The 23,303-nt window shown below is 39.1% G+C and overlaps 2 protein-coding genes across 5 annotated transcripts; both read right to left on the bottom strand.

Moving 5' to 3' along the window:
• Window positions 1–1,282: 1,282 nt before the first annotated feature.
• On the bottom strand, window positions 1,283–19,007 carry Cln3 (CLN3 lysosomal/endosomal transmembrane protein, battenin). 4 transcript variants are annotated; one of them, XM_089596462.1, is made up of 8 exons: window positions 18,971–19,007; window positions 13,840–14,138; window positions 6,671–6,804; window positions 3,956–4,117; window positions 3,329–3,668; window positions 2,780–2,932; window positions 2,553–2,693; window positions 1,283–2,290 (listed from the first exon to the last, which is right to left on the bottom strand). In XM_089596462.1, the coding sequence occupies exons 2-8, from the start codon at window positions 14,026–14,028 to the stop codon at window positions 2,150–2,152; spliced, it is 1,260 nt and encodes a 419-aa protein (XP_089452588.1). In that variant the 5' UTR covers window positions 14,029–14,138; window positions 18,971–19,007; the 3' UTR covers window positions 1,283–2,149. The 4 variants fall into 4 exon arrangements, with proteins under 4 accessions (XP_089452588.1, XP_089452589.1, XP_089452587.1 ...); XM_089596463.1 differs by lacking the exon at window positions 18,971–19,007 and adding an exon at window positions 8,685–8,701 and having other exon boundaries at window positions 6,671–6,786; window positions 13,836–14,397; XM_089596461.1 differs by lacking the exon at window positions 18,971–19,007 and having other exon boundaries at window positions 13,840–14,397.
• A 2,690-nt stretch (window positions 19,008–21,697) lies between these two features.
• On the bottom strand, window positions 21,698–23,053 carry LOC106641274 (peptidyl-prolyl cis-trans isomerase FKBP2). The gene is made up of 3 exons (XM_014355640.2): window positions 22,786–23,053; window positions 22,575–22,687; window positions 21,698–22,019 (listed from the first exon to the last, which is right to left on the bottom strand). Exons 1-3 carry the CDS (start codon window positions 22,948–22,950, stop codon window positions 21,842–21,844), a joined length of 456 nt encoding a protein of 151 aa, XP_014211126.2. The 5' UTR covers window positions 22,951–23,053; the 3' UTR covers window positions 21,698–21,841.
• Window positions 23,054–23,303: the final 250 nt, after the last annotated feature.

Genomic DNA, 23,303 nt, shown 5'->3' with positions numbered 1-23,303 from the left:
GTACATTTTAAGGAGCCGAAAGCAAAGTACCTATATACATGTCTATCGAACCGCTGTTTGAGAAAATTGACTGGTGGTGCATGATGATACGGCGTGCAGAAGCACCGTGGCCGTGTATCTCGTATTGTTTATGTATATTATATAGGTGTAAGTGGAAGGGAATGAGACGGACGCATATACAAATATATATATATATATTGATCTCGTTATAGTCGATGATAAGTACTTATTAAGCTATATATATATACTAGAGTGTGATGAGACGGTGAATGGTGTGCGCGTGTGTATGCGTGAGAGAGCGAGGGAGAGGGTGGAGAGAAAAAATGAAGCGAAGCAGGCCATGATCGTACATTTTTCCGGAGTGGTTGATAAGTAAGGGTGAAAGGGAGAGGCGGAGTTTAAAAGATAAATATGCGCCGGCAAAAATTGTCCTGTTGATATCGTACACTTTATAATATATATATATTATTACGAGAAATAAAAAACAAAATAGTGATTCTTCGAGGAAAACGAGGATCCGTAATATCTTGCGTTTTTCAAACGATTTTGAAAGATTGTTTATATTCTATTTACTTTGTAAAATGTACAATACAAGACTTATTCAGATTTGGAGGATTTGCGTTTATATTTTTTACGTTTCAATCCCATTCATCACCCCCTTTTTTTTTTTTTTTTATCCATACATTCAAAGAAAACTAAAGGTAAATAAGACAAAAAATGGACGTAACAAAAAAAATGTTTATTTTACTTTTTTTTTATTTTGCATACATACTAAGCGTACACGTATTTAATGATAACAAAAATAAACGTATAACAATCAATACGCTCGCACACGCAACGTAACGTAACATAAGAATCTCTTCGCATTATGCAAGTGTTATTATAATTTTTTATTTTATTTAAGATAAATTATGTATAACTTATACGCTTGTATTTTTTGGGGGGGTTTTTCCTTCCTTCAACCAAAGTCACGACTTTGGCTCTCACAGCGCGTAATACAAAATCGTATACTGATACTACGTTTATGGAACTTACACCTTTGTAAAGGGTACAAAGCGAGGCTGAAATTTGCACTCGATCGGCGATGAGACGACGAGTAATCGCACCGGGTTTCTAACGGAAAAACAAAGCACATGGTATACATGGATCTAACCGGCCCTGGACAGGCAGTTAGTTGTACTAAAAACCATACATCAATTATTGCGTTCCTTCTTTCCTGTAACATTTTCAGTTCCGCAACTTGAACTGTGCGAGAGAACAATACTGACTCGTTTTATCTCTCTTTTAATACTTTTTTTTTTTTTTTTTTTTTTCCTTCCTTACGCAACGTACTATTTTCTACACTACATCATATTATGTATGTATACTGTCGTGCGCTACCAACTACAATAATTCTTACGAGTCGATGGGATGAAACGATCAAAAGGGCAATTCGTAATATCCATCGGTGAATAAATGTGGGGAGGTAAGTATAAAAAAATCTAAACTCTTTCGTAGCAAAGTGCAAAACGCGTATCGAGAAAAGAGACACCGGGGAAGGATAAAAATTCTATCGCAAAATGGTCCCCCATTATGATGCATACCTATAATACACGCACACGCGGATAGTACATGGACACCAGTTGTCAAACAATAGAGTGTTTTTTGCCAAAGCACGAGCACAAAAAAGCTCTTTTGTGTCGGCGGCCGCGTTACAAAAATACTCGTCATACCGGCGCAACATTTGTACATCATACATAATATATCATATTGCACGCACAATCACCTCTCGAAACCCGCCCAAAAGAGATCTCGCTTTATCTATTATCACACGATACATTCTACAGTTTTATCCTCGAGGGAGTATATAGCCTCTCCAAAAATAATCACATCCTCCAAGACGATCGTGTCGCTGGAACCCACTTGAGCACCTTTTTTTACGCATCCACACCTGTATCATTTAATTTCACCACACAAATGCAAACTACCGATTCGGGAGCGTGAACATAATATACAGAGGAGTGGATAACCCCGCTCTGCACGACAAAAATAACAACATATAGTAATTAGTAACAGTAGAAGTAGTAGTAGTAGTAGTAACAGTTGTAGTGGTAAGCCGTGTAAGGTGCGTCGCTACAGATGCCAATGGGGGGGTAAGGGATGATGGTTTTCAGCTGCCCACTCGTTGGGGCAGTGGTAAGTGGCAGATGACGTTGTGCACGGGCATGGACAGCCAACCAGCCATCGCGATACCTATCGAATCGGCCATGGACGCTATACCCAAAGACACCTCGCGCTGCTCCCAGGGAATCTGCAAGGAGTTTTCCATACATCGATAAAATACACCGTTTTTTTTTTTTTATGAATAAAAAGAAGAAAAAAAACAAAAAGGCTTCTCTGCTGCGCGGTATTTGGTACACAAAAAAAGCTGTTAGTACAGGTGCAACAGAGCTAGTGTCAACAGTTGCCGATAACAGGCCAATGGGCGGGATGTATTATACATATTGAAGGCCGGGAAACGTAACGCGTCATCGATGCAGAGATTGTAAATTAACATATTATACGGGACCCACCTCTTTTGACATTCTGTAGAAGGTGTTGACGTAGGCCGCGCCTCCGAGCAGACCCTCCCACAGCACCAGAGTAAAGACGATCCATATGGTCGGGATGTAGTAGTAGACAGCTTCAAACGTCAACAGGATGACGTTCACCATCTAATGCACAATGTAAGGGGGGGGAAAAAAATGCAAGCTCCTTTTAGGATTAATTTTCAAGGGGGTTTTAGGCTCGATGGGCTCACCTGTAGCACCGACATCACCCAGATCTTCCTGATCGATACGAAGTTGACGGAAGAGCGGGACAGGAAGACTCCGATCTGGTAGTCGACTTGCAGCCACCGGTACTGGTCGCAGTGGGTGAGGAAAGATATGTTACGGAACTCTATCAGCTCGTACTGCAAAAGCAAACAACCTTTTTTTTATCCTCAAACTTAATTGCTGGATGATGTTACCTTTTTTTTTTTTTTACTCTGTGACGCGTCATTACGACGATTAGTTAAATTTCAAAAATGCGCCATAAGTTTCGCTTGACGATCGCATGCAAACAAGATACCAGACGGGCGTAAAAGTTTGCCGCGATAAGCCCCGCTCGATAGGTTTATCATCGGTGTTGATCCGGATGAAAACACGCGATTACTTTTTTTTTTTTTTTTTGACGGCTTCGAACGAGATAACGGAGTAGTAGGTACTTTTGTTGAAACCGTCACGCGTGTTAATTGCACTTGACGCGATCTGTATCGGTATATTGTCGATGAAAATGAAGATCGGCCTAGATCGATAGCAAAACTCACCAGTCCCTGATTGATGAAGTACTCGAACAAGTAGACCAGCCCGAGGGGTATCATGTACTTGAGCAGTCCCGGCACGAGCCGTATCTTCCGGGCCGTGCTCATCTTGGGCGCCTCGATGATCTGCTCTTGGCTGCCGACTCCGCCGTTGTCCGTGACGAGGGTTATCGTTGGCTCCGGGTGGGTGAGCACCAGCCAAAAGGTGATCGCTTGGATCGCCGGCACTACCAGCATCGCCAGCAGCGTGTCCTTCGAGCTCAGAAAGTACAGCAGCCACGTGTACGACAGCGCGCCGATTATCCCGGCTCCACCGGTGCCCGACGACCACGTCGATATTACGCTCCTATTGAGAGATCATTTTAATGCGTTGATGAAGTTTTTTGTTTTTATTGTTCAAATTAGGTGACGGGGATTAAATGCTCTGGAGAGCGAGGTGGATATGCGTTACCGATCGTTATATAGATAAGCGCCTTTCCTGCGCAACGATATAGGGGGAAAAAGAAAGAAATGTCAACTTTACATTCTCGTGAAAAAAAAAAATAAAAAAATAAAATACCCTGGCCAAGCTGAATGATATTGAGGAGACGCAGTATCGATTGAAAAAAGCATGAAGGGAGTAATGTAGCTTACTTGGAGAAGCGGTGGCTGTAGCTGAGCAGGGTGACCTCGCCGAGTCCCGAGGACAGGGACGTGATGACGACCCCAGCGACGGCCATGATGAGCCGGCCGTCGCTCATCGAGACCAGCAGGAAGCCAGTGGCTGAGAACAACACACACGTGGCCATCCGTGCACTGTAAAGAGCGATATTGTCCTGCTTAAGTGGACTCTTTTTTCATGTATTTTTATCGTACGCAGTTTATGAGTATTTTTTTTTTTTTTTTTCTTTTTTTTCTTTTTAATCGTGTGTATACAGTATAGGTACAGGTGTTTAAGTACGTTATAGTGTCGTAGAGCCGCGCAGAAAATCGATTTTACATTATGGTAAATGGATAACAGTAGTTTTTTTTTTTTTTTTCACGTTGATCAGAGCGTTCCTAGGGGTTTTGTTGAAATTGCACTCAATGTTCTTTTTTTTCTCGCGTATTATGAATTATAGTCTCAAAAAATCGGCAGTTTCAAAAATGCGATTCTTTTGTAGCTATAACTTTAAAAAACGTTTACGTGCAAGATTTAATGATAATTAATGCCATAAACTAATTATAAAACAGAAAAAAATTACAATTCGGTGGAACATTCTTAAAAACAATATGTAAGTATAAAAAAAAAAAAAAATGTTTTTCTCTCAAGTTTTAAAAAACTAATGAAAATTGGTAGATAGTCAAGGTATATGCGAAAAAAAGAAAAAAAATTGTACAGTAGGAAGTATAGAATTGATAGTAGAGGTGAAAAATAAGGTGTATATAGAAAGTATATACCTCGCGACGCGATGCGCAACCGCAATCACCTCGTCGCTACTCAATCAATCGCCCTATAAAGTACATAATTTTTAATAAGACGTGCTCGCGTTCCGTGAACATTGCCATCACTTGGTCTCTTATGTACGTATGGCCCGGGCCGGGCTCATACTATCATCGTCGTATTAACGACCTGGTGAAACAATTTCATGGACACACACGTATATATTAAGTATTTATTGCCTATATTTTATAATATCTCGGGCCACGCGTCTCTGAAGCATAATTACATATATATACATGATAATGATCAATATGAATTTGAATTATAATGGCTAACCGTATCACGCAGAGCTGCTTAGGACAACTATATTTCATTTTCTTACAGTGAAATATAAATGTACACCAGGGTAATAATAATAATACACTATGTAAAAATCAAATTTATCTACTTGAATAGGTTTATTGATGCCAAAACATTTTTTTTTTTTTTTTTTTTTTTTTTCATATCTTTTTTTTACTTTTTTAAAATCGTACGCAGTGATAATTACATAGAACCATAAAATAATATCACCACGATTTCTTACGTTTATTTGTACAGAGATTCATTACTTTAGAGCTAGATACTAGTGTTAAAGCATTACGGCTTAATGTAACGGCATAACGTCAAATTTATTTTACGCTGTTCGTGTATACTTTACTTTTTTTTATTTTTTTTATTTATTTTGTATCTCTGTTATTAAAAGTAATTTCTTTTTTACAAACTTAAAAAAATCGGTTTTGGTATTACTAAAAAAATGCTATCCTACGTAAAGTATATCTCTGCACAGAAACACATTTACAAATGTATTATTAATAGTAAGTATACCTCACACTTATAATTTCACTGTAAGAAGTGTGAAAATTGCTTAGCATACACTAAAGAGTTGGACGCGTCATATATAAGATTGCCGATAACCAGACTTCCCTTTGCTTTGAGAAAAAAAAAAAATAAAAAATCACATGTCAAAATAATGCATGCACAATGAATAACGGAAAAAAAAATCACAATGCGAGAGCAGACCCTGTCGCAATAACGCACATCGCGATCCAATGGTACATATTAATTGTGACATATTATATATACGTAACTCGTCTATTTTCCGATGATAAACACTTGTCGCGCCGAGAAAATATTATTCGGCACACGCGTCGTATTTTGCTAAACAGCGGAAACGTATACCAATACACGATTGATATTGGCCATCGAATTGGTATTTCCTGACGTTTCAGTGACTCCGGCAGGCAAAATATGTTTTCCCGGCAATTTTTCAACGAAACACGCGCGTTGGGAGATTAACTTCCGAAACGACGAGCCTCCACACAGTTAATCGCGAGTGACGATGTGCTCGCGCGCGATGTTTACTTTTCGTTGCCCTTGAGCGAGATACGGAATAAGCGGAAAAACATTGGAAAAGTATACGTGTAAGAGCTTCTTCTAATTTAATGTGTCACGTATACATATATACATACGCTCGCACGCGAACGTTTATCGCTTCCTAAAGTTAATCAAATGTGCTCAGTTTTGCGCGTTAAAAAGCATTAATCGTCATTGCATCGGTTGTTTATTTTTAGACGATAAATCAACATCGACGTGTATGCACTTTTGATTAAATATTCAAGGTAATTATGAGTTTTTCGAGACTCTGGTCACAAGATGTCAAAAAATACATTTCTAGTCTCTTTCAGATTCAGTTTTCCAAAAATGAACACTAATTATTTTGTATTGCCATCTTACACGATCCGATTTATAAAAAAATCTTTCAATAACATATTACCAACGATAGCTTTGTTAACGTGCTCAGAGAAGTCTTGCATCGCTTACGAGCTTGGGACTACAAAAAGAAAAAAAAATTTTAAAAATATAAGATAGCCAAATCGGTAAAAAAAAAAAAAAAAAAAGGTACTTACTGCACGAAAAAGGGCAAAAACGGCGCGGTCAGCTTGATGAAGACGCAGGGCAGGATATCGGCCAGCAAAATAGCACCGGTCGACACCTGATTGCACGATCGCGTCGAGTTTCTCGGCTCCGGACATGTTTCCACCTGAAAAAGACACATGCGTCACGGAGGATATTTATTGAACTATTTTTACCCACTACAATTTCTTTTAGCAAATTTGCCACTCTCGTCAAAACATACAAGTTTCAACAATGGCCCACAGTCCACGGGCAATAATTTTGGTCGCGTCAACGTTTCTAATCGAGCAAGAAAAAAAAAAAAAAAAATTAGAAAGAAAGAGACTTGTCGCGGGTAATGAGCTATGACCTCGATGTAAAGTACATCGCCCTCCTCGGTGTAATACCGATATATCTTAAATGACAAATTGTATCTAAAAGCGTGAAATCATGCGAGTGGAAAAATATAGATTGAGCGCTCTTTTTTCCGTGTATTTCTCATACTTTTATTATTTGCATCACATTGGCATACGAGATAAGTAAGGGGGCGTTAAAAAATATCTCAAACAATTTGCATGTATAGACGTATGATTGCGAGGATCCGTCGATTACGAGCACTGCGAAAAAGAAATTAGCGCCGGTGCTGGGTGTAATGAGAAAGAAAAAAGCTTCCTCGAAACGAGAGTTGGTCATACGATTGCACGAGCGATTTGCCCAAGGCGCAGACTCCGGAGAGAAGCTGCTTCTTATTTTCACGCTTATCGGTTATACATTAATAACCGTGCCTATATATGTAACAATCACTTGGCGCCGAACTGCTCGTACAAATACGCACGAACGGTCTTTTATCGCGAAAAAAAAATAAAAAATTTGCCGACCAGAATATTACAGAGTGTATAGGTATCCTCGTCGGTTCTCTCATTTTCCTGTTTTAGATTACCGTCGTCGCCAATTTTTTTTTCTTTTTTTCCCCGAAAAGCTAATTAAACGTACAATTGCTTCACATAATTGAACTCATTCATTAGCAGTGAAGAGGTCGTGTGTGTCAACACATCCATAACTGCCGTCTGCTTCTTTGGTTTCTTTTGAATTTTAATCTGTGCTTACATATATGAGTTCGATACGGAGGGGGAGATTTTATAAAAATCCGTCGCATCGAACGGCAGTTATAATTGAAAGCAAACGAGTCTACAATGCGAAAATGATCTGGAACCATGGAAAATTGTATTCGAATCAAGCAAAGATAACGAAAAATTACACCATTTATCACCGTTTGGGGTCAAAATTAAAATTAATGTGGAAAAAAAAAAGATCGGACAAAAATGGTGTCAATAAAATTCCATGTAGACGAAAGACGTAGCGGAAATTATTTCATGATAGCGTATACAAATCCAAAGATAAATCGTATATTATTTTCTAAACAATGGCAAAACGAGTCACAATGGAATATAATTATAAATCGCCCGAAGCGCGACCGATAAAGCCAACGTTGTTTTGATAAAAAGATAAAAATACTGATAATCGTTTTGATGGCCAGACGCCACCTCATTAATCATAATACCGTTTATACTCAAATGCGGACAAAAGATGCGGTGTGCTTCAAATGGAACAATTTATTTTGCACCGGATTTATCTGGCTGCGAATTGTGCCTCGTAGAGTTCTGCCCTCGTTCCTTTTGGTGCCCGTTACATATGAAACACACTTTTTCGCAAAGACAAGCAATAACCTTTTTTTTTTTTTTTTATCAAATTCTACCAATAATTAAATATTCATCTCGCTTCTTTGAACCGTATGAATGAAAAAATAAAATAACACCCCCTTCCCCATTTACCATAGCGTCCGTCCCTTACTTCGACTGGCTCCAATCGCACGGTAGAAAACTCGTGACACCCACGCACCAGCTCAACTATCCGCAAAGAAAGAAAGAAAGTAGGAGAGAGAGAGAGTGACAATTAAGTACACCATCAAAGACACCAAAGGATCAGCTGAGTAACCCTCGTGTTTGGCGCCACGCAATAAAGACACACGATCACGTGTACAGTAGCTTCCGGCACTGTATACTTTATCGCACCGCACGGCATAGAAGGCAATCGCGCGTAATTTCGTGCACTGCACTTGTAATATACACATGTATACGTATATATAAATGCGTACCCACGGCTGTCGGCGATTTTCATCAAATGGCCCATTACAACGCGAGATGTGTCTCAATGAAGAAGACTACGTACAGCCACCAGTATAGGTACGTGTAGTGGCCTTGGTGAAGCACATACGGACCCCGTGGCCACAGCGTGTGCCATTTAGCTTAGACAACACGGGGGGGGGACAGTACCTATGTATACTTTGATAAGACGATATGTATAGTGATTGAAAGACATACGTGTACGTGTACCTACGTGTAACATATATTATTATACACACGAGTATTTTATTATTGGGTGTACGTATACGTACTATTTATAAACTCTGGCCTGGATCCACATACGTATATTATGTATTGTAATCGCTGCTCGCTCGTATACTGCACTCGCTCGAATCGTTCAATTTATCAAAAATAGACGTGGAGCCGTTGTACGTAAGGGATACAGAGACACTTTGTTTCCTGCGCATTTTCGGATGAGGCTTTTTTTTCATTCGTGGATGACACTTGTGTGTGTTTACTCAACCGCTAACGCGCTGATGAAGGAAACCTCATTGTTTCGAGGAAAAAAAAACCTATGCAATGATAATGAGAGTTGAGACGAAAAGGAAAAGGAAAAAAAATCGGTAACGAGCGCGGGTTACCTAACGAGAACGGGAAATGATTATCCACCTGTTTCAGCTGCCGAGAAACATCGCGCTTTGATTGGTACTTAGTGATGAGTTGGAAAAAAAAAAAAAAAAAAAATTTGTTTGACCGTTAAAGAGCTTCTTCCTGAAAATAAAAAGAAACAAAGCTTTTCATTGATCGAACCGCCTTGTTGTGTATATAATATTCCCAAGACACCCGCGTAAATACGAGCGGCGCCTTTGACCTTGGACGAAAAAACCTTTCTCGAAAAAACCGGAAAGAGGAAGGAAAATAGCACTTGAGCTGTACACGTCCTTCCGAGAGAGCTATATTATACCCCAGCGGTCGGTATACACGTTATATACGCGATGTGGAGTAAACGGGTCTACTTGGCCGTTCATTCATCGTTTCCGCACGTACAGGCGTATATACTTACAATTGTCCCTCTCATGTATTCTATACACAGCGCAGGTACCCACTTGTGTATATTAACATAAGGAGTGTGGCGACGCGACGGTCATGTGCAACTTGGACAATTAGAGGCCGTCACCTTCGCGCTCGACCGAGAGGTTGGCTATTATCGCTGGATTTCGGGCGCTGGGAAAACCTTGGGGCTTTTCCGGAGCACTGCAGGGGCTAGATTTTCATCTCCAGGCTTTTTTTTTTTTTTTTTTTTTTTTTTTTGTCGACCAAACCATGTAGGAAGTCTGTTGTTTTAAATTACGCGATATAAGTATGTACGCTGCGCGCGTGTCAGTCATCATTAGCATGTTACAACTATACGGTAGACGCTCGAGATCAATTCTAAATGCTGATGTGTCCATAAAAGCCTCTCCCTGCGGGTTTTCTGCCCCGTTTGAATTACCGATATACTGTGCAGGTCATATCATTCGGTTGCGTGACTCCTTTGCCGGCTGCCAGAGGCGCTCTTCTCTCCAATTTCCGGATATAAGCGGTAAATTGCGATTCATTGTCACGTTTGTTGCTTACCCGTACAATAATCTTATACAAATACAAACCTAATCGGCGATGGCTATTAAATTACCGGTCAACGACGCGAGTGCGATCGAGCAACTGTATAACATACGGATTCGCATCACGCGCCTTTCGATATACTAAAACACCAGATCGGACTAGTACGTGCAGCTTCCCCCCCTTTTTTTTTCTTTGTTCTCACTTAGGTACAGTGTAGCTAAAATCATCGCTCTCCTTGTTGCTACCCATTGTAAGGTTTTTAAAACGTGGACGCGCGGGCCAAAGGGTCGGAATTAGTAGTTTTGCAACAAACGTTGACACGGCGCGCGGCCCCGACTTCACGACCTTGGGCCTTGAATTTATTGTTCCCGTTGGTGTTGTTCGTTTTGAATTTTACACCCAAAATCTGGTCAAGGTATGCTAATGGCTCAACTTTTGTGAAACTTGGTTTTTGGTCGTTTATACATATAGATGTCCTTTTGCGACTCAAGACTGAATAAACCGCGCTTGGATTGCATTTTATAAATCGACTATTTTAGCAACGGTAAACAAACAAAAATTAACGTGCAATCAGAGAATTTTTTTTTTTTTTTCACTAGAACTTTGAGCCTGGGAAGATCCTGTAAATAAAAATCGGTACGAAATCGGGTGAGATGACACTACTAACAATCGTAAACTCGTAGCTCACGTAAACGCTGTCAATAAAGAAATGATTCCCGCGCCGAACAGTGTCTGCATTGTTATTGAACAAAAACCAGTGTCATTCCTATACAATGGAAAAAAAAAAAAAATCCACGACAGATGACATCACGCCCTTGACCGGATCACAATAAATACCCAACATAATGCAAATGCTCGCGATGATTCGGAGCAGCAAAGATGCATACCATGCGGTGTTATCACTCGTGATACCTGTATTGGTCTCGTGGAAGGGGACTAACGCTCGTCTTTTTTTTTTTCGCCGTTGAATTTCATAAGACGCGTGTTGACGGTGATTTTCGCGCGCGATAAGCGCCGATTGTTCCTGCATTCCTCGTTTGCGTTACGTCTGCACCTCCAAGATTTATGTTGCGCGGATTATCGCGTGTTTTTTTGAGATTTTTAATTGGGCAGCTGAGGATTTTATTCTTGATTGGCGTACGGAAGAGGAAACGCGTAATTTGGCTGTCTGGCGAAAAGAGTTTTCGTGCTTTTGGTTTTTAAATTCCAGTGTGCACATTGATGTATTATTTTTTTATCGTTTATCAAAAAAAAAAAAAAAAAAAAAAAAAGTATTAATGACGTTGTTTACTCATTTTCATTGGAGCAAAAATTATTGCCGCGCGTATGATTGTCCGAGTATTTTTTACATCATGCGTGGAATCGACTCTACGGACGTTATTAAAATTCCAGCCAAACTCAAGTAATTTTTGTCCGATTAACTATTTTTTTTTTTATTTACTGACGTTTTCATTGATATGTTTGTAATATCATGGCTTGCGGTCCGGAGGAGAAAAAATATTTAACATTGAATTTTTAATATTATTTGAGGTTTCGGGACAAAGGAGAATAAAAGAAAAAAATAGACTTTTTTGCAGAAATTGTTACGCAGGCACTTGTTTCCTTTTTGCATTGAAATTTTTCGCCCTCGCGATAATTCGTGACTCGTATATATACGTAAATGTAATGTTTATTAACAGTTCCAAGCAAGTAACAATTGGCCATTAAAACGGAGATAAGAAAAATTTTCCACTTTATTAACTCGGCGCGATTGTTGACTTTTTTTTTTTTTTTTTTTTTTTTTCTTCAAACAGTCCCCGCAAAATCCACAGTTTAAACAACTATGGAGCTCGATAGGAATCAAATCCTTTGGAAAACAATAAAGTTCGAGATTCATTTTTTACGACGATTACTGTCATAAAAAATACGCTCGATCGCGTTACAAACCATCACCCATTCCAATCGATAATTAAATTCAATTGGAATGCCCATTGCACGATATTCGATTTGAAGTGTATATGGAAAGAGATGCTTTTTATTGCGACATGTACGACAATGGAGCTGAAAAAAAAAAAAATTTATATTTCACGACACACCCTAGCACCGAGAGAAATTAATACCTGCAATGTAAACTGATGACACTCGATTGTCCATAAACTGTGGACGTATTGTTTACACGCGAATTTTTATTGTTTACTTTTCATTGTTTGTACGATGAAAAAATCCCTTTAGACGACAATTTTCGCCACGTTACTGCGCCAAAACAATAAATTTCATGTTTTTTCAAAAAAATCATCCTCATAGTGGGATAAACGAAATAATTAATTGCCGACGAGTCACGTAGGTGGACCGTCTGTGCATATATTACAACGGCAAAGTTGTCACGCCGCGGCCCATCATCAGCGAATCTCTACACAAACGTTTCTTTTGCTTATCGGGTCTGGAAAATTATTGCGGTGCAACACACGCCTTTATCAAAACTCGATGAATGATGACACTTGAATAAACACATTGTCTCACAAAGAAGATGAGATTGGCACGTCTATCGAACGAAACCGACCCGATTGAACGCGCAATCGGCAACTGTGCGTCGCCAACGCATAAATAATACATCGGCTAATTGCGCAAGCGTTAATCAGTTGCATCGCGCACCTACTCGCGAGTAAAGCCGATGAACTTTCTCGATCAGGTTCAAATACAGACACTCGCGAACGTCCATCCGAACAAGCGATCGCAGACGCGGCTTCATATGTATAGTGCCTACTTTTTTTCACGCTATATAAAATAAAAACTTATCCGACGCTCGTAACAATTAAAACGACACTCTCCACGTGCCCGTGGCCGCTGGACTTGTTCATTAATAATCCAATCGCCATCCAGCTGCATGTAGGCGCAAGGAGCTATTTTTTTAACTGGGATACACGCGCACGAGTTTGTTTCTTACAAGTTACGTTATTAAAAAAAAAAAAAAAAGCACGCATCAGCTATGAGGACAATGCTTTATTGTTGCCTACTTGTGTAATTATTATTATTTTATTTTTTTTTTTTTTTTCAATATATTACACACACCTATATATTTCCAAAACAATTAAAACAACGAAGGTCCAGATTCATTAGCTGAAATTCTTGAAGATCGCGTAACATAATATGTATAACAGTCGGGGGGAAAATTTTTATCAACAGAATGTATACTTAGTAGTATGTTGCGGAGCATCGAAATAATATATCTCGTGTGGCTTCCGTTGGTGTTTATGTGTATAACTTACACACGTGGCAATAAAAAAAAAAAAAAAAAAAACCGCGTACCAGCGCTTTATCGGAATCAGCCGACTCTCGTTTGCTCAAAAATACATCATATAACGAGTTTTTAAAATTAATTTTATACACGTTGTTGCCCTTTATTTGTGACGAACCATTTGGCCTGTGGAAAGAAAAAGAGCGTTTGTATATATACTCACAACCGTGGAATCCCTGTTGAGTATGTCGTGGGCAGCGCTGAGCATCACCACGTAGCCGTAATTGTTGCACAGCCCCAGGACCCAGAAGGCCGCGAGGTTCCTCCACCCTGTCCTCGCGTCCGAGTTTGGGTCCGCCTTGCAACGCCCCGAAGCCGCGGCCTCGATGGACTTTTCCCTCTGGCTCGACATGTCGACTCTCACCCCGCACTACCAGCGATCCAGCCCTTTTTCTTCTTCTTTTTTTTTTTTTTTTTTTTTTTTTATTCGTTTTCAAGGGAAAGCAAATTTGTACAAAAGTGCTATATTCACAGTGAAAAACAATACAATAAAAATTAATGGCTTTGTTTTTTGGTTTGGGGATAAAATTGCCATACGCCGCTCCAACGATCGGCCGTCGCGTAACACCGCTCGGAGTGAATTGAAGGCGTCCAAGCGCGAAACGGATATACCGCGCCGCTCGACTATACACACGTATATCTCCGATGGATGATAAAACTGTAACAATCTCGCGCGCTATAATATGTGTGTATATTAAGACAGAGAGAGAGAGAGAGAGAGCACGCGCGCGCGCACACACACACACTTCCGAATAAGTCAATAAGTCGTGTGAGTTCCGCGGCGACGCCGGCGGCTCCTTTTATAATCGGCGAAGGCTTTTTTCTCCTCCCACCACCCCCACGACTCTATACACTGTACCGCAAACTTCTCTTCTTCTTCTGGTCGTCTCGAAATGAGATGCAAGTTGACGATGTGCGTGAATCCCCCCCCCACGCCCCATCGTTATCAGGGTTGTTGGACGCACGTGTGATGAATCGGGAATCGTTTCCCGCGGAAGAACCCATGCGATCGTGGGTATTTGCGGCTCGGGACGTAAGTACACGATTTTCCATACGTTTCGGGGACGACGAGAGCGGAAAGTGCCGATGGGTGATTCACGGGGATTGACAAACCGTGCGCCGATTTTTAATTGTCACTGTGATGTACGGTCGTTACTCAAACGCGACCGATTTCCAATTTTGTTAAATAACAAAAGTTACGACTTGCCGTACACGCTTGTTTTTTTTTTTTTTGTTTATTGACTTGTTTCCAACTCGGGGAGTTTTAATTTAAAAAAAAACGTTGGTACATCGGTGACCTAATGATATATGGATACGATAATAAGGTACAACATGCAGATTGATGAAAGTTACAAAGAAAAAAAATCGGTATTTAACTAGGTTAAACGGATGATAAGGAATATAAAATGGATTCGATCAAACGGAGGGGGGGGATTCATCGGTGCGCCGGCAGAGATTTTTATCAAGGTGATAGCATTGACTGACAATCTTACGTCATTGGCGTTAAGATTTCTAGATTTCAGGTCGATATAGTTTTATCCATACGAGCGTGAGGTGCTTTCGGAAATTGGAGCGCACCCTTGACGAAATTATGCGGGTGTAAATGAAATCTCATTCTTTTTTTGGATAATAAATTGTATCCGTATATGTATTGGTCGAAGAAATCATGTCTTCGATAAGAAGAATTTCAGGTGTACGTATCGCAGAATGGCACATTAGCAGAAGGTCGGTGGAATTTTATACAAAACTGTGGAAAAATCAGATAAGGAGCTTACGAGGTAGAGTACTGAAGTAGCTACAAGTTCTGGTCACCCAATGCATACTGAAACGAGGCGAAATTTCATTTGGCACGATATCATTAATTAGTCATGTAGTTTAAAGGGATGAAAAGCACAAATTCTTAACTAAAAGTAAAATCGTGACTTTCTCTTTAAAAGACTCACATATCTACATTGAAACTTGCGTTGGTCAAAAAAACACAATATTTGGTACGTGATACGACTTGCCACAAAAATGGTAAAAGTTAACGCACACTCATTAAATGGTAAATTTAATAATAACCAATGGCACCACGGTTCGATCAATAATATCTTTTATCGATTCATCGCAATAATAATAATAGTTTCATTGACTCGAGCTCAAAGGAGGCTAAGCAAACACAAATGTATTTCTTGGACTGAATATTTTCCTCGAGATGACAGAGTGAAATTCGATAACATTTGGAGACTTTCTAATGTATATACATTGACGCACATTGAACATGACCGATTCCGCAAAAAAAAAAAAAAAAAAAAAAAAACTCGCTTGAGGAGTGCCAAAAAATAAAATAATTGTTTTTTATATCATCCACCCAAACACGCTTCTATTCAGGAATGTGAAAGAATTCACTGAGCAACCCGATTCTTTGAATCAAAGAAAATGTCTCTTTACCCTCATTCCGTTAAATATTTTCTTATGGGTAAAAAAATATAAGTTAATGAAATTAAAATTTTCTTTTTTTTAATTAAGAATTTATCATTTAGTTGTACGAAATGTTTTTTTGGATCGACTAAATTTGTTTCAACCAAAAGAAAATATTTAACGGAATGAGGGTAAAGAAATGTTCTTTGATTCAAAGAATTGGGTTGCTCAGTGTTAAATGAGGTGAGTTTTCATCGAACTCCACAGATTAGCAACTCAAAAGCCACGTAGTCGGCGAATAATTTTCACGAGCACAGTCCTCTTGGATACAATTCCTGATCATATGTCACGGAATCGCTCCTGTACTTGTACCCAAAAATAACAAATTCGATCAAACTAATCTATTATCCCTTCCACCCTAACACGGGCTCGAACAATGTATAGTCCTCCCACGCGTGGTAACAAGAAGAACGTAATATATATGTATACAAATACCAGATATACACGTAAGCCAAACAGTAAATCTTGTGTACAAAACTCGAGTGATTGTGTGTCAATAAGCTTATCGCTCCTCCTCCTCCGCGCTATATCCCTCTAGAACCTTCCAGCGCACATCTACACATCCGCCCTTACACCTGAATAACAATAGTAATTTAACGTTGACTACACACGAGTTCGTTGCTCTGGTATTAATAGAAAGACAAAAATCAGCTCCCTTTTTTAACGTAAGTACTATACGCTAATCCAAAATTTGGGGGCTGTTCTGCATGTCCGGAAACATAAGCACGGGTGTATCGCGTACGCGATCGATAAGCATTCGAGCCGCGACGATACCTTTTAGTCCTCCTTGGACGCACAACGGATTGATGGACCTTACCCATTACGTCAGAGACACGCGAGAGAGAGAGCAAAAGAGAAGTGGTGAGTAAGTAAGGGAGCAGGAGTCCTTATCGCTTTCGGTCCGAAGAGTCCAGTGGGCGATCGAGTGACGAGACGAATCCTACACTTCGGTGATTCCTCTGCGTTTTTTTTTTTTCCCTCCCCCTTTGGCTACGAGTTTTTCAAGTAATACAGCTGAGTATCGAATTCAGCCGCGGTAAACCGTCGTTCGTGCGAAGGGCAATGCTTTGCGGGTGTTATATTTTATTTCAGTATATTATGTGTGTACACCGTAATTGAGAGAAAAACTAAATCCAACTGCAACAAAAAATCTGCAGGAAGCGTATGTATTATGGGAACAGAAAGACAGAGACATAAGAAAATACGTTCATTGATCCTTGACCCTGTAAATGTACACATACGTAACTCTTACACTGTATCCCTGTACTCACCCTCTCCGTTCGCCTCAACGAAGCTATAATATATCCTCTTGCAAGCGAGAAGACAAAAAAAGAGCAGAAAGAAAAAGAGCTCGACTCTGCAAGCAAAAAAAAAAAAAAAGAAGAAGAAGAAGCGAAAGAAAAGTATAAGTGATGGTGTATACCCGTTCGGCGCGAAAGTCAAGCAACACGTGGTCGGGACGCGTCGGCCCAGACATGACGCAGCGTCCTCGGAAATATATCTTCCTTCCGTCTGGCAAGCTGCACCGATATTATTATATGTATATGTACTGTATGCACACAGGTAAGAACCTATAGCCTCGGGCGCGAGTGTATATCATTGCTTGCCAGCTTACGAGCGGAAATCGTGAACGAGGCGCATAATCCATCGTGAATTTTGAGCAACGCGCAAAGTGACAAAAAGTATAGGGAGCAAATAAAGATCGGCAGGTCGCGAAGTTTCTACGCCGACTCGGTTTAATTGGTGATTTAACTCGCTTGGTCCCGCTCGCACTCCCATTCTTTTGATATAGACAATAAAAACAAAAGGGAGCCCCTCCTCCCCCGGCCGATTCAACGGATCGGTATAGTCTATGATGCGCGTTGATTAATCCCACTGACTCATCAAAGTTCAATCGGCTAATTTAACCAATTTGTTTTGAAGAATGTTTTTTTTTCTTTCTTTCTTTCTTTTTGGATAGATACTACGCCGTGTATGGTTAGATACTTTTTTGCAGATCGTCACAGATCGGTATACTTATGCGCTCGATAGGTATACCCAATGACTGGGTGAAATGAATTTAAAAATCAACGAGTTAACTCGGTGGAGATCGGATAGGGTTTTACGACAAAACTATCCGGTGACAGTCGTGGATTTATATAAATGTGCATTGAAAAACAACGCGACTAATTGATTACGATTAAAAAGATTACATGTATAGTTACACAATGAGATGCTCGATTTCCTAAAGCCTCGTGACGTGAAAATGGCACCTGTATTGACCAAAAAATGGGGGGGGGGACTCGACAATAGCGTTATTTCCGCAGCTCAGTCATCTTACATCGATCGATGATCATCCACTTGCCATAGCGACGACAGGAGGGAGTAAACATAGGTATAAGATCTATGTAAACAAGGAAGAAAGCTCTCGTAGGTGACCTTGAAAACATCTGATGCCCAGACGTGAGCGAACGAAGGAGACTTGAGAAAATCACGTCGAGCGGACAACGGTCCGTACATGTAATCGTATAAAGTACAGATCAGTGAGTATAAATATATAGTGGCGGAGGAAATAAATACACAGCGAGCGCGTAGGTGGGCGTTAATCCGACGTCAATCCAACGATTTTCCGACACTTCTCACGTAATATTTCTGGCATCGAATATCAAAGAAGTTCTTATAGACTCGTGATTCCGTATTTTCGCTCGTTTCCTTTTTTACAACTTTACTCCATATCAGTCATTCACTTTCAAAACAAATACAAACATCATTAAGTTATGAACTTTTTCGAACGTCACCTGATATGTTGGGAATCACAACCATTTCACATACTTTCAACGTGTATTTATACTTACACTTGCAACAAAGGTATACCATCATACTAACAATATAAATATGATAAAAGCGCCCTCTGACTCTGTACATATATACATATATTGATAAATCGAAAAGATCGGCAATAAATTTACTCGAACGATCGACTTTCAGACAAAAAATGTAAATGCGCGAAAGTAGAGCCACGAGGTACAACTGAGGGCGATGGATTCCAAAGCGTCACTCAGTTTTCGCGCACACGCGGCAACCGGGGGAGGGGATAAGCGATACCAGCGGGGGAGGGTGAAAGGGGGACTTTGTATACGGCTTATATTGCAACGGGCCGAAGTTCTCGCTGCACGCAATTCCTAAAAATAGTCGCGGCGACCCGCGTTCTCCAGATGGGCACTTTTAACGTACGGCGCACCGATGGATTTCGCAGTTTCAACAAAAACGCCGATTTTTCAGGTCCCATACCGATCTTTCCAACTCAAGCTCGGATAGGCGTATAGGTGTGTACAGTACAATCGAACGCACACTATAGGCACGTCGACTTTAAGGAAAAAAAAAAAAAAAAAAAAAGTAACGTTTGCGCGCGCCAGACGCGCGAAATCGTAAAACAATAAACACGCGGTTCCCTGCATTCTGCATGAGTTCGCGTGAACCGGAGCAAGAGAGCGCGTTTTACACATCGTACACAAGTCGTAATCCTGGAAAGTCGCGAGTCGCGCAAAAAAAAAAAAAAAACAGCTCAACAGATCCGCTTTGGAAATTTTTCTCCATCGTTTGGTGGACGTATAATGTACACTTTATGAGTCAGTATTGCATTTTCAATGAGTTCTCGAGACGCCAAGTTTGTGAAGCGCCTCGCGCAATTGGAGTAGAAAAAACAAAAAAAAAACAATGCAAAGCATATTACAGGTAATACCCAAACACGCAAGTTCAAAAGGAAGTAATCGCCCAAGTGGCTCAAAGTTCGCGAGTACACAAGTATGTGGATGCCTCTTTGGAATGTAATAATTGTCGCATTCCGTGGCTTGGCTAATACGTAAGTGCGCGTTATTTCCCACCGTATGCGTGTAACAAACACGCAATGGCAAAGAGAGAATATAATAGCTTGCATCGGGTGAATCGAGGAATTCCAATTTTCATTTTTCTCACATGATACATGCATATGCATATATATCTCGTAGGCGTCCGAGACATGGTAATGACGTGGGTTACGTCAAATGATGATGCGTGTATATCTCGTCGGGATTTTGCTCCGTGATAAGGCCAGTGATGAGAAATTATCTATATACTTTCAAACATTGCATTGTATCATTCATTTTTAGTTGTCGTTTGGGCTTCTTCTCTTAAGTGAAATATACCCCATTGGGTACATGTATTATATACAGATGTGATACCTACGTAGCATTTATTCTCGATTACACGCTTATTTTTAGCTGACGCGAGGGAGATTCGCGCAATCGACGATAATACGCGTATATTATGAGTAGGTTCCATCGCAGGCGTCAACGTGAACTCGAATGTTATAAATATTCGTACAGTCTGTAGCGAATGTAGTTGGAATCTTATCAGCGATTTGTCAAAAAGTAGGATTTTTGGAAAAATTTGGTATTTTGGTGTTAAATTACAACACGATTTTATTACGATGCAGTGATATTACGTAATGGATGAGATTTTTTTATCAATTACTCACAAACAAATAGGTTCATTCGTTTATTCATTGCACTGATGAAGTATCTTTTTTTTTTTTTTTTTTTATCAAAGAAGCGAATTTAATTGTATACATCCAACTGTCGTGCTTTACAATAACAAGATTTGTTGTAAGTTGTGCGGCGAGCGTCGTGCCCTCAGAGTATGAAAAAAATAACGCACGGTAGAAATCATCTTGAAATTTTTTTATTTTAAATCTATCAAATCATTATGGGCAAAGGAATGCATGGAAAACCGTACAATAGCTGACAATTACGCGTTATATCTATGTATATATGCATCAAATGTCGTTGACAAGATAATAAACGATTTTACGGTAATTACCGATACCGATGTGATGTATGAAAAATGAGGAAAAAACCGCAAACGGCTTTTTTTTTTTTTTTTTAATTTATGCGCGTCGTATGGACGTAAAAATATCGATTTCTATTAAAACTGACAATAATCGGCGCTCTTCGAAACTACGTTATTATTCATGGTGGCGTGTAAATTCAGCTCTTTTACTGAAAATGGGTTTAATAATTAAATGACAATAGAAAACAATAGTTAAGTGGGTAAAGAAAAAAAAAAAGCAAAGCTAAACATACATTACAAGGCAAAAATATTACGTTGCTCAAAGAAGCATAATGAAAAATAAAAATACTTAGCGAAATTTATACATTTTACGTGCAATTTTACCTTTTTTTTTTTTATTTATTTATTTTTTTTTTTTATTGTATTGTAAAGGGAAAATAATGTCAATAGCTATTTTCTGTAATTAAATTAATTAGATAAGATTTAATACTTTTTGTCGTGGTGAATGAATATTTCAACGACTTTACAAGACAAAGGATATTCACTGTCAGTTATCTACTGGATACGTCAATGAGGACAGTGACAATGTATTGTAAAACTGATCGGCTTTAATTTATCGTTGATGAGAAGTTACTTGAAGACGTTAAAATGATGGAATAATAATAAAAATAAAACAACGTATATAATCTCGTATGATTTTTTTTTTTATTTTAATTTGACATTTAATGAAATTCTAAGAGATATTTCTCTTTAAATGTATTTTTTCTTTGGCTTATATGGTACTGGGAATGGTATGATTAAAATATACTGTATTCAATAATTTTATATAAAATATAACGGCAATATATAAAAAGTATCACACAAATGAAACAGCTGTTGCAGCTGACAGATCATTTTCATTAAAGTTCTTCGTGAAATTGAGTATCAGACTGACGAGGTTCTTCCTTTGAAACAAGTTTCACTAGTTCAACGGTGAATATGACCGTAGCATTTGGAGGTATTTTTGGTAAGGCTCCAAAAGATCCATATGCTAAGTCTGGAGGTATTACTAATTTTCTTTTCTCCCCTACGCACATTCTAAAATTAGTTGAAAAAACACTTGAATAATGCAAAACTAAAAATCAAGAAATTATACTTATCATTAAATTTTGAATTATTATGACCATAATTTTTAATGACAAAATATCAGATGAAAGAAGCCACGATGATTTTCTACAAAATTTTTTACTTAAACTCAGAAAACCTATTGACGTTTGACAGGAATGAACATTTCATAATGTTGCAAACGAGAGGGGGCATCAAAAATAATTGAAGACAATTCGCTTGAGTAAACATCAACTCAGCAGTAAAAAAAAGTGCTTAGTCCTTGAAAACACTATGTTCTAATAAATAAATAATTACGTTACTCAATCAGAAATGATTGGTTTAGGCATTGATTTTATTAAAGGCTAGAAAAGTTCATCTGCAAAGCTATTGAATAAAAATTCTAAACAATTTCAAACTACTTATTTACGATATCATAAACAAAACAAAAAATTAGGGTAAAGCTTACTTTGATGCAAAACAAATAAACTTTGCAAAATAAATAACAAAGATAAAACTATCAAATTAAAAAGTAAATAAAATATTAACCCGATTAATCCTTGCTCCCATCCTTTGATAACTTGGCCATATCCTAAAGTAATGAAAAATGAATCGTCATAATTGGAGCTACTGTCAAACTCTGTTCCGTCTTCCAAGGTTCCCTGAAACAGAAGTCCCACTCAGAATTGTTTTTCACACAACCACAATTTCTGATATTTGCTATGAATATCAGCGAACACAGCTTGTGAGGGTAGCATACCACGTAATTGACTACAAGGGTGTCGCCCCTTTTGGATCTGAGGGTGCAGTTGTCAACACGCCTCTTCACGCCAATTTGGAGTTTTTTTCTGGACGTCGTCTCGTCGCAGCTCGTCTGTGTTAGTGCAGACAACGTCACGAGCACAAACCAAAGCAAAATCTTCATCCTAACATTTTGTTGTACTTATACATCACGGCTACATTAAGTACCCATGCACTTGTTTACGCATTTTTTTCTAAAAAATACGTATACTGACACGCGCACTATAGACACACCGGGGTTACAAAAACATAACCTATATTTTTTAATCGAAAGAAAACAAAAACTTGATCACGTCAACAAGTTGTTGTTGCTAATTGCTGGTATAGTAGCAATCGTGTTTTTGTGTGACCAGCCGCTGGAAAAGCTTGTATATACAGTCGGTAACTCAGATCACTGAATTGTAGGTAATGAAAAACCGTTTTTGCGCCAAAAGGCATCAACACAACAATAAACCGCGGTCTGCTTGGACTAATAGC

The sequence above is a fragment of the Copidosoma floridanum genome, unplaced genomic scaffold (genome assembly GCF_036245765.1).
Source record: "Copidosoma floridanum isolate Cflo_tuat_1 unplaced genomic scaffold, Cflo_Japanese_pri ptg000030l, whole genome shotgun sequence".
NCBI lineage: Eukaryota > Metazoa > Arthropoda > Insecta > Hymenoptera > Encyrtidae > Copidosoma > Copidosoma floridanum.
The sequence above is the reverse complement of the archived record's forward strand: the minus strand, read 5'-3'. Positions and strand labels throughout refer to the sequence as shown.